The sequence below is a fragment of the Schistocerca serialis genome, chromosome 5, assembly GCF_023864345.2.
Source record: "Schistocerca serialis cubense isolate TAMUIC-IGC-003099 chromosome 5, iqSchSeri2.2, whole genome shotgun sequence".
In the NCBI taxonomy this organism is placed as follows: domain Eukaryota; kingdom Metazoa; phylum Arthropoda; class Insecta; order Orthoptera; family Acrididae; genus Schistocerca; species Schistocerca serialis.
Window position 1 is genome coordinate 544864314 of NC_064642.1, and position 12171 is coordinate 544876484.

The following is a 12171-nucleotide window of genomic DNA, read 5'->3' on the forward strand; positions in this document are numbered from 1 at the left end:
TTTTATTTTTTTCCTCTCTTCTATATTTTATTGCTGCAGTATCATTCTCCAGTAGCAGGATACAGTAACATTCTTTGCTACAGAATCAATTCTTACCAGTCAAAATTACAAAAATTTAACTGAATGCTGCAACATTGAAAAATTTCCGGAATTCCGAAAAATTCCCGGGTTTTTCCCGGTTTTCTCCCGGATGAAAAAATTCCCGGGTTTTTCCCGGTTGTTCCGGGTTGTATACACCCTGTTGGATTCACACACATTCATGTGAAGCACTCTCAAGAGAACTACAGTTCGAAATTACGATCCGAGGAAACAAATTAACGTCTATTGGATTTCTGTTTTGACATTGGCACAGTTTTTGCATGAATAAATCACTGTTAAATGATCACACGTTTTCATTTCATAATGCAACCCATATTTGCATGGCACCAAAAGCAAGACAATTTTTTAATGGAATACAGAATTCTCGTAAAGTTGAAAGTAGAAGATAAGCAATATTAGCTCCAGTGGCATCCCCTTTTAAATTAGGCACAGATTGTAGGCAATTTTGAATTTCATGGAGTTCAGGGCTGAAGAATGATACGATAATAGGATATAACTTAAGTCCGTTATATTACTACCATCGGTAAAAATAGCGAATGGATTCGACTGCAAATGGGTAATAATTTTCACTTTTTCTTCCATGCACATTTCCGTAAGGATAGCGGTTGTTTTTGTTCTGGCACACCCATATCGTTTCGCAGTTTCGGAATCGGGAAACATTTTGCGAAACAAAGGCCCAGCGTGGTCGTCAGTTTATAGTCAAGTTATGCTCTACAATAAATGAGGTAAATAAAGCCTCGGCATTCGACACAGAATCTACGCTTTGGGGTTGGGGTTTACACGAGAAGTTAAGTTTCTGGTTCCGTTCTACACAGTGGACACCCTCCTTGTGTTTTTTAGTTTGCACATGTTTAAGAAAGTTGCATTTCCCGCCATGAGCCACTGAAAAGTCACGTCTACATACACTACAAAATGCGTAATTTTGTCCCCTCCTAGATTCACTTAAACACGGATACTCTTCCTTATACACATTTCTGAACACTGCATCGTATTTCTTCGCCATTCCGCACAAAAAATAATCAATACCTCCAAGATATGCAGCCAACAACTACTACAGAGTACACAAATCGCGCAGCAGAACCGAGAACACAATGGTCCTACATTCTAGACAATGGTCTTGTAGCAGTTATGCCAACCCTGGCGCACCGTTTCTCCCTATATTGCACTTCAAATTCCCCTAAATAATTTATCACATCATCAGGTAAGGGGGGAGGGGGGTCAACAGCAGTCCAGAATGAAACGTCGAGGGGAGGGCCAGTGAGGGGAGGGTAGTAACCCTAAATATTTTTCCCCATGAAACATCTATCCCTCTAACTTCCCTCTAGGGAAATCCCCCAACTTGGCAACACTGCCTTGTAGACACAACAACGCTAATCACTTCGCTTGGAACGACTATCGACTACTCCTTGTCCATGATAACTTTACGACTGCACTGGTGCTAAAAGAAGCGGAGGAAATTGACACTAGTTGAAAGATATTCATTCGTCTCCAAACACTGCCAACGATAAGTTCCTTACTTCCTTGTAGATACAAAGCACGAGCAACGCCTACTGCCACTCCCGACAGCCACCGCACGAATATTCCAAGTTAACATAGACAAGTAGCAGCCATACCTTGTCATCCATCAATATATCGAAGGCGCAGGATTTTCAAATAGTAAGAAAAGTATTGAAACTGCTCTGAAAATCGGGAGATCAGTCATCACGGTCGGGAGATCGGGAGGAAGAAGGAAAAAATCGGGAGTCCCCCGCTTAAATCGGGAGAGTTGGCACGTCTGCAGATGGGAGACGGGGCACATGGAGTATTGGGATGTGATGGGCTTCTGCAATCTCGACTTGTGAGGCTGGAAGTACAGTGGGAAGACATACGGGCAAACTTCCAGCACTTAAAGTACCACATCGGGGGTAGGATATAGGGCTTGACATCACAGCGGCAGACCATCATCTTGACCTTCTCAGGCAATGTATCACCCTCGAAGGCCAAGATGAAGGCACCGGTGGCAACCTGATTATCCCTCTGACCTCGATGAATGCGCCGGACGAAATGTACACCTCGCCGCTCCAAGTTGGCACGCAGATAGTCATCAAACTGAAAAAGAAAGTCCCTGTGGAATATAATGCCCTGGACCATATTTAAGTTCTTATGGGGCATGATGGTAACAGAAACGTCCCCCAACCTATCACAAGTGAGTAATGCCCATGACTAGGCAGAGGATGCAGTTATTGTTGAAACTGCCCCAGAGCACATTTTGGACAAGCCCTCCACTGGCCCAAACTTGTCCTCTAAATGCTCGACACAGAACTGAGGCTTCATCATCATGAAAGACTCCCAATCAGCTCTCGTACAAACTAGGAACTGGGGCAAATAAGTCTCACTGCCATCCTTAGCCTTTCGCTCCTCCCACGTTGTGGCCAGGGAGGGGAACGATTTGGGGTCATACCTCTGCGCATTGTAGTGAGCCCTTGAACGCTTAGAAACTGCCAGTGGCTGGCCACCAGCAAGAGAAGATGTGCCACGCTTCACTGCTTGTCATCCGCCCTGATGGTACCCACTCCGACCAAGGGCCCACCCCACGGGCACTATCCAGCCTCAGCAAGGGCCACCCTGGCAGGATGGTCATTGCCGGGAGTCCCGATGCCCCAGGGTGACAGGCATCTACTCCTTGGCATATGTGAGGAGTACACGGCACAGGCAACAGCAGAGCGATCTTTGTGTTGTCAGGGGGGCTACAACCAACAGGATACGTGGCGGCCCCACCATAACGGACCAGCTACCATGCTGGATATCAGGCGCAGAGAAGTCCATGGTCGGTGGCGGCGCAGAAAGCGACACTGCACTATGCATGGTGGAAATCACACTCAGGAATGTATCCTCGCCCAAGAAATGGAGAATGAGTGGGACTGCAATGCAACAATGAGAAAGGGGGCTAAAGACCTCAACGCAAGATGGACACAATGCACCACGTAAGGCGCCCTGCCCCAATTGGTTCCCTCTTCAGGAAAATTTGGAAATATGGAGGTCAAACCCTACAGGGGACCATCACATAAAGGCTGAAATGTGTGAGACTCCTTTTAGTCGCGTCTTACGACAGGCAGCAATACCGAGGGGCTAATCTAATCCCCAGACCCGCAGGGGCGGGGGGAGGGGGGGTTTGACTATCTTGACACTGCACCCTGTTCGCCGACTTCCTCCTGTTCCCTTGGATGCAAAGGGACTTTAAAGGAAAGTGTTTTGCAGATGTCAAAAATGTAAAACCCAACATCACAGGGGTGCCAGCAAATGTCACAGAGGACAAAATTAAAAGATGCTTCCAACACTGGAATGAACATCTGGACAAATTCTTTAACAGTAATGCAGAGGACTTTGAAGGATACTTAAGGTGTATTTGAGCGGATTGGGGGGGGGGGGGGGGGGTGCAATTTTATAAAGAAATTCTGGTTACTTGTGGGTTCCCCCCATACATCACATTGATGTGATCCACTGTAGGAAAATCAGTTGTCTTAAATATTCAGTTGGTTAGAGTGCAAAGTAATATCACACCATATTACAGTTTAAAGAGTCAAGGCAATATCTGCCCCAATAAAATGACGTTATAAAAAGTCAAATCAAACAATGGAAGATCCAGGATGGAATGTATCAATATTATGAAAAGGAAAGTTGTTATCATACAGCGGAGATGCTGAGTCACAGGTAGTTACAACAAAAAGATTGTCACAAAGATAGCTTTTGGCTGGTAAGGTCTTTGTCAAAATTACACAACAGACATACACACATAAACACTTACGCAAACGCAACTCTCTCTCTCTCTCTCTCTCTCTCTCTCTCTCTCTCTCTCTCTCTCTCTCTCTCTCTCTCTCTCTCACACACACACACACACACACACACACACACACACACACGACTGCAGTCTCAGGCAATTGAGGCCACACTGCGAGCAGCAGCACCAGTGCATGATGGGAGTGGGTGGGGGTAAGGAGAAGGCTGGGCTGGGGAGGGTCAGGGATAGTAGGGTAGGGGTGGCGGACTGTTATGTGCTGTTTGAGAATGCACAGGGACGAGGTGGGAAGAGGCTAGGGCAGCTAATGCAGTCAGGAGGTTAGACCGAGGGCAGTGGAGTTGTGGGGAAAGAAGAGGAGGGGGGGGGGGGTATATAGTGGAAAAGAAGAGAAGCGAAAATACTGGGTGTGAAGGTGGAATGAGGGCTGTGTTGGGCTGGAATGGGAGAGGACAATGACTAACGAAGGTTGAGCCCAGGAGGGTTACGGGAACGTAGGATATATTGCATGATAAGTTCCCACCTGCACAATTCAGAAAACCTGGTGTCTGTGGAAAGGATCGATATGGCACAGGCTGTGAAGCAGTCATTGAAATGAAGGATGTAATGTTTGGTAGCTTGCTAAGCAGCAGGGTGGTCCACTTGTTTCTTGGCCACAGTTTGTCGATGGCCATTCATGTGGACAGACAGCTTGTTGGTTGTCATGCCCACAAAGAATGCAGCACAGTGGTTGCATAGCTTGTAGATTACATTACTGGTTACACCGGTAGCCCTGCCTTTGATGGGGTAGATTATGTTTGTGACTGGACTGGAGTAGGTGGTGGTAGGAGGATGTATGGGACAGGTCTTGCATCTAGGCAGGTCTATTGCAGGGGTATGAGCCAGGAGGCAAGGGGTTGGGAACAGGGGTTGTATAGGGATGGACGAGTATATTGTGTAGGTTCAATGGACAGTGGAATACCACTGTGGGAGGGGTGGGAAAGATAGTGGGCAGGGCATTTCTCGTTTCAGGCCATGACGAAAGGTAGTCAAATTTCTGACAGAGAATGTAATTCAGTTGCTCCAATCCTGGGTGGTAATGAGTTACGAGGGAAATGATCCTCTGTGGCTGGATGGTGGGGCTTTGTGGATAGTGGGAGACTGGGAAGATAAGGCATGGGAGATTTGGTTTTGTACAAGGTTGAGAGGATAATTACGGTTTGTGAAGGCTTCAGTGAGACCCTAAAGTATGGAAGGGACTTCTTAGTATGGAATGGCTGGCAGCTGTCGAAGTGGAGGTATTGCTGGTGGTTAGTAGATCTGATATGGATGGAGGTACTGATGTAGCCATCTTTGAGGTGGGCGTTAACATCTAGGAAAGTGGATTGTTGGGTTGAGTAGGACCAGGTGAAGCAAATGGGGAAGTTGTTGAGCTCTGGAGGAATGTGGATAGGGTGTCTTCACCCTCGATCCAAATTGCAAACATGTCATCAATGAGTCTGAACCAAGGGAGGGGTTTAGGATTATGGATGTTTCGGAAGGATTCTTCTAGATGGCCCATGAATAGGTCGGCATAGAATGGTGCCATGTGGGTGCCCATTGCCATACCCCATATTTGTTTGCAGGCAAAACCTTCAAAGGAAAAGAAATTGTGGTTGAGGATATTGTTAGTCATAGTGACTAGGAAGAAGGTTGATTGATTGGAATCTGTTGGGTGTTGGGAAAGGTAGTGTTCAATAGCGGTAAAGCCATGGGCATTAGGGATGTTAGTGTGAAGGGAGGGGGCATCAATAATGACGAGCAGGGCACCGTGAGGTAAAGGGACACGAACTGTGGAGAGGCAGTGGAGGAAATGGTTGGTATCTTTTTTTTAGGCAGGTAAGTTCTGGGTATTAGGTTGAAAGTGTTGGTCTACAAGAGCAGAGATTCTCTCAGTGGGGGCACAGTAACAGACCACAATAGGGCATCCTGGGTGGTTGGGTTTGTGGACTTTAGGAAACATGTAGAAGATACGAGTGCAGCATTCCCCTCATAACTCAGTACCACGCAGGACTGGAGCAACTGAATTACATTCTCTGCCACAGTTTCGACTACCTCTTGTCGTGCCCTGAAATGAGAAATGTCCTGTCCACTATCCTTCCCACCCCTCCCACAGTGGTATTCTGCCGTCCACCGAAACTACACAATATACCCGCCCATCCCTACACAACCCCTGCCCCCAACCCGTTACCTCCTGGCTCATACCCCTGTAATAGTCCTGTCTCGTACATCCTCCCATCACCACCTACTCCAATTTGGTCACAAAACTCACCTATCCCATCAAAGGCAGGGCTACCTGTGATACCAGTCATGTGATCTACAAGCTAAGCTGCAACCACTGTGCTGCATTCTATGTGGGCATGACAACCAACAAGCTGTCTGTCCACATGAAGGGCCACCGACAAACTGTGGCCAAGAAACAAGTCGACCGCCCTGTTGTTGAGCACACTGCCAAACAGGACATCCTTCATTTAATGACTGCAGGTTTTCTGAATTTCACAGGTGGGAACTTTCTCTGAAGTATAACCTACAGTCCTGTAACCCTCCTGGATTCAACCTTCGTTAGTCATTGTCCTCTCCCATTCCAGTCAAACATAGCCCTCATTCCACCATCACACCCAGTCTTTATACTTCTCTCCTATTCTGCTATACCCCCATCCCCCCCTCTTTCCCCAAAACTCCGCTGCACCTCCATCTAATCTCCTGACTGCATTAGCTGCCCTACCCTCTTTACACCTTGTCCCTGTGCATTCTCTAACAGCACATCACAGTCCACCACCCCTACCCTACCATCCCTCCCCCTCCACAGCCCAGCCTCCTCCTTACACCCACCCACTCCGATCATGCACTGGTGCTGCTACTCACGGTGTGGCCTCAGTTGCCTGAGACTGCAGTCACGTGTGTGTCAGTTGTGTTTGCGTGAGTTTGTAAGTGTTTGTCTCTTGTCTAAATTTGACGAAGGCCTTACCAGCTGAAATCCATACTTGTGACAGTCTTTTTGTTGTGCTCATCTGAAACTCAGCATCTCCGTTGTACCAACTTTCCTTTTCATAAAAAGCCAAATCAGCTGTACTTATATTTCAAAATAACTGAACAAGATGAGGTCATCATAATACACTAGATGATACATGCTGTAGAGACACTTTCATTACTGTATGTCATCATTTTTATATTAGATTACTTGATTTCAATCTCTCTGTGTCGTAGTGTTGCAGGTCATGTAGTGAAATGACAACATGTCTCCACAAAATTCACAACTGCCATATACCTGATGTTGCTGCTTGAAACGGTGTTTCCCCATGATTGTTGACTGTGTCCATATGAGCTCCAGCTTCAGTCAAATCCATTATAATTGCATGGAGCGTCAAGAAGTCACTGCAGAATGAAAGTGAGATACAATGAATCCATTTTTCTCAATATTTCAGAAAAAAAGAGAATTGAATGGTAAATTTTGGAGATACAATATTATTACAATAACACCAAGAAATCACAGTTGGCACTGATTTCTGTTAACAAAATACTACTCATCATATCAAACACAAATTTTAATTTGGTAGGCCAATGAGCTTTTCAAGCACATAGTTCTTTTGTTTTTTTTTTTTTTTTTTTTTACATGTGTGCACACTTACATGTAAAGTAAGATGATTCACTAAATGACATTACATATTTTTGTTCCTAGAGTCAAATGTATGTACCTGATACACGAAACTTACCTAATTGGCTTCTGATAGCTAACTATCACGTGTAATGGAGTATTTCTGTTACTGTCCATTGCGTTCACATCTGCACCACATTGAATCAGTAATTTAGCTGTTGTAGCACAGGGGAATCTGTGGATAAATTACGAGTACTTGTATAACCATTGATTCAAGATATACATTGAACACAAAGCTCTATGTAACAAATTTAAATAATCCAGTCTTGCTGTTCCCCATTCATTTTATGCAGTACCATATTTACAGTTAAAAAATGTACTTCTTGTCATATTATGACTCACCCATAAATCATTGACAATCTTCTGATAATCAGACAACAGTAGGTGAACCAAAAACAGTAAGTTTCTGATTTCAGCAATGATTTTGAACATTAAAGGTAATTCTTATATTTCTGCTCATGTAAAACATATCCTTGCATTCAATTTCCAGGTAACTTCTTCTCCAAATGCCTCTATCTATAACCATAGTTGCTTTGTCGTACCCAAATGAAGTTCAACTTTAGACAAAGTCCCTGGCCTCACATGCAACTATCTTTAAAAACCTTGCAAAGTATCTCTGGCATACAACAGAAGTCGTAAATATTTTTTGCTACTATGTATACATCCTACACTTAGCTGTCATAAAAGTGTCCTGATACTAGCATGGTACAAAACAGAAGTGCTAGGTTCATGAACTGGCACAGATATTGAGATCCAGTTTCTCTTTGGATCTCCAAAGAATTAACATGTATGTATACTCAGTGAGGCCACAACTGAGTTTCCTCTTGTTAAGCTCAAAATTAAGTTGATGACTGATCCTATGTTCATACTGTTGACAAGATGTTAAATGATAAAAGAAAAATAAGTAAAAAGAACACTATTAATATGATACTGGAAAGTCGTTAATGAACTACAAACAATGGGAGAAATGTAGGTAACCATTCAACAAATAGATAAAGGATTGAGTGGCTGATGGGCATATAAACAAGTATGAATATTTGCTAAGCTTTCCAAAAAACTGGTTTATCTACTCATCTGACACAACACCTGAACTACACAGTGAATTTCTCCACTAGTGGGGAGAGGAGGTAGGGAGATGTGGAGGCAACGTGGGCAAAAAAGAAAAAAAAGAAAAATGATAGTATCAATGGCATCATGACAGATACAGGAATTATTTAACCATGAAGTCAGTGTAGCGAGACCGAATACCATAACATCCCAACCCACAAAAAATAAATGCAAAATATATCTGCACTATTTGACCAAAAGTATCCAGACCTCCATACTTAATGCCAAGTTTACCACTTGATCTCACAAAAGGTGGATCTCCCAGTCTAAAAGGAGATGAAGAGTATTGTATTGTCATTAGAGAAGCAATAACAACAGAATGGACTGGTCATTAGAGCTCAGCAACTTGGAAGGTGGACTAGTCATTGAATGTCACCTGAGTAACAAATCCATCAGTGACATTTCAACACTTCTGAAGCTGCCCAAGTGAATTGCTGATTATGTGACTCTAAAGTGTAAATGCAAAGGAACATTCACAGTTGAACCAAGACTTGGCAGACCTCAGATCTCATACACTGACGAACTGCGATGCTGAGCATTGCAGAGGTTGGTTGTAAAAAATCGCATGAAATCAGCAGAGGGCATCATTCATAAATTGCAGAGTGCCACCAGTAGACCAATTAGCACAATGACTGAGCATAGGAAGTTTAAAAAAATGGAGTACAATGGTCAGCAGCTCCTCACATGTAACACATCTCTTGCCAATAGAGGTCTGCATCTGATGCTTATGTTCGCTCAAACTGTTTGGTGCATGTACTTCCATGAAAGTTTGGCACATGTCAATGTAGCCACTTTGCACACAGGGAACAACTGCAGTCAACTTCCCTCATAATCGTTCAAGTATGCCATACTTGAATGGACTGACTGTCAACTCTGGGAAAGAAAGAAAATCCACGTCTCTTATTTTCATACTGTGAAAATACCTGAACATATTTAAGACTATACCACAACATTTTATTAACTTAATTTTTCCCTTACGAGTTTTGCTATCCGTGTGAAAAAAGAAAACTGCTAATTTTCATTTTGTGTGATTTTTTTTTTTTTAGTTCCATAATGGTTCTCGTCTGATTTTTTTCATATTTGGTACTGTGAAACCTTAGTTTCGTAAGAAACCATTTACCTTCACAAAATCTGTAACACTCATCGTGACATGATGCTACTTGTTTAGCACGAGAATTTGATTCACAAATCTCGTACTGAAAAAGTCAGACAGCATGCAGGCAACCAATTGCTATGTTTTAAACCACACATTACTGTGAGTGAAATATAGCCAAAACAACAAAAGAAGTTTCAAAATTGTAGTGACATTGATATCTGTCATCTCTCACCAATAAATGTGAGTTACTGAATGGCATCAATGCCACAAATGCAAGCTGACTGAGTTCATGTGGACTTGGCGTATTGCAGAAGCAGAAAAACATATTACTGGAGATCAGTGCAGGTCTGGTAATGGACCCTCATACAACTTTAACCATCCATGCCCAGTAAACTCCCAATATATACAAATTTCTTCCTCAGCAACCACTGACTACGCTGGAGAATTATCTACTATGGTCTTACAGTAGCCCACACATCATATCATAAAAGCAATTAATCCTTGTCAATTTTTTTTATAAACTTGCAAACATATATCCACCTAAGCTCTTCCAGCCTATTTGCTGGATGGCAGTTATTACTTGCAGATGTACTTTCATCCGATTGGAAGTACTTCTATACAGGGAGAGCAAAATAAATCTGGCCCAGAAAGTATTTTAGGGACTTTAAGGTAAACAACCAGACTTACATAATTTGCACCCATGTTAGATGATGTAAGTAGGGACCCCTATCTTAAAGTGAATAAAATAGTTTCCGGACCAGTTTTATTTGCCCACCATGTACAAAAAATTAGAAACAGCTTTGCCCAAGAGACATTGAGGACATACAAGGCACAGTTCCAGACATCTGGGCTGGTTGGGGTGTGGTATTTGCCCCCCTGGGGTGGTCTGTTAACAATTCACATCTCATTGCCACATAGTAAGAGCTCTTTGTTTCTGATTCCCACTGTATACATTACAGTCTGCAACACTTACCGAAAAGCAGAAGCACTGAGATGCCAGAAGGCACACACAAAAGAAAGGAAACTTGCTAGTTTTTGGAGTTACCCTTTGACGGGTCAGAGTAAACTATACAATCCCACCTTTGCCCCCCCCCCCCCCCCCAACTACATGGTGCTGTCTAGACTGACTCTGCCAATTCTATTTTATGGTAAGTGGACTGGTTGTGGTGGGGGCAGTGTCAGATGGGGTGGGTAGAGGGAGATTGAGGAGGCAGGAGGCAGGTGGAGAGACTAGCCGTTGCTGGCTAGTGACTCAGAGGGGTGCAGCCATATGGGTTGGCATGATTGTTGCATCCGGCAGGAAGCAACTCACACCAAAGGTGCCATGGGGACATGAACTAGGAGGGGCATGGAATGTGCGAGGGCAGTGGATTACCTCAGACTGAGGCCAGGACAATCATGAGTGCGGAGTTTTTGTTGTAAGGACAACACCAATCTGCAGAATTCAGAGAAGCTGGTGGTGGCAGGAAGGATCCAAATGGCTCTGGTTGTGGAGCAGCCAACTGAGCATGTTGTGCTCAGCTGCACATTGTGCCACTGGGTGGCCAACTTTGTTCTTGAATAGTTTGGCACTGGCATTCATCCTGGGCGGCAGCTGGTTGGTAGTCATACCAACATAAAAGGCTGTACAGTGTTTGCAGCAGAGTTGGTATATGACGGCCTCTCATGGGATAGGATAATCCTGTGAGAAAAATAAGAGGTGCTGGATGGGTGGATTGGGTTGATCTTGCACCATGGTCTGCTACAGGGAGAGGATACCTTTGACAAGGGTTGTGAGGGGGAGTGGTGTAGGGATGGACTAGTTTGTTTTGTAGCTTGAGTGGGTGATGAAACACTACTTTAGGCGTGGTGGGAAGAATATTCAGTAGGGTGTCCCTCATTTCACGGCAGGATGAGAAATAATCAAAGCTCTGGTGAAGGATATGGTTTGGTTGTTCTAGTCCACGGTGATACTGAATGACGAGGAGGGCACTCCTTTGTAGCTGGTTCTTGGGGGTGGTGGGAGGATTGAGGCTGTTTGAGGATACAACATACGAAGTCTGTGTACTGGGTATGGGGTGTGTTTCCTGTATGTGACGACCTTTGTGAGGGCTTCAGCATACTGGGCAAGGGAGTTGTCACTGCAGATACGTCATCCATGGGTGGCTACGAAGTATGAGGGAGACATTTTGGTGTGGAAGGGATGGCAGCTTTTGAAATGCAGGTACTGTGGTGGTTAGTGGGTTTAGTGTGGATAGAGTTGTGGATAGAGCCATCAGAGAGGTGGAGGGGTGTCCAGGAAGCTGATGCAGTGGATAGAAGAGGACCACATGAAGCTGATTGGAGAAAAGGCACTGTGGTTGAGAAGGAATGTGGAAATGGAGTCTTCAACTTGAGCCCAGATGATGAACCTGAACCAGACTAGAGATTGGGAGTTTTGGG

At 44.2% G+C, this 12171-nt stretch overlaps 1 protein-coding gene across 1 annotated transcript in view; it reads right to left on the reverse strand.

Moving 5' to 3' along the window:
- The window catches only part of LOC126481117 (protein fem-1 homolog B), a 67718-nt gene that overhangs the window by 14136 nt on the left and 41411 nt on the right, over window positions 1–12171 (reverse strand). The window contains exons 8-9 of the mRNA XM_050104651.1: window positions 7606–7722; window positions 7161–7267 (exon numbers count right to left, since the gene is read on the reverse strand). Of these exons, the coding sequence (XP_049960608.1) occupies window positions 7161–7267; window positions 7606–7722 (224 nt within the window). The remainder of the gene's footprint in view (window positions 1–7160; window positions 7268–7605; window positions 7723–12171) is intronic.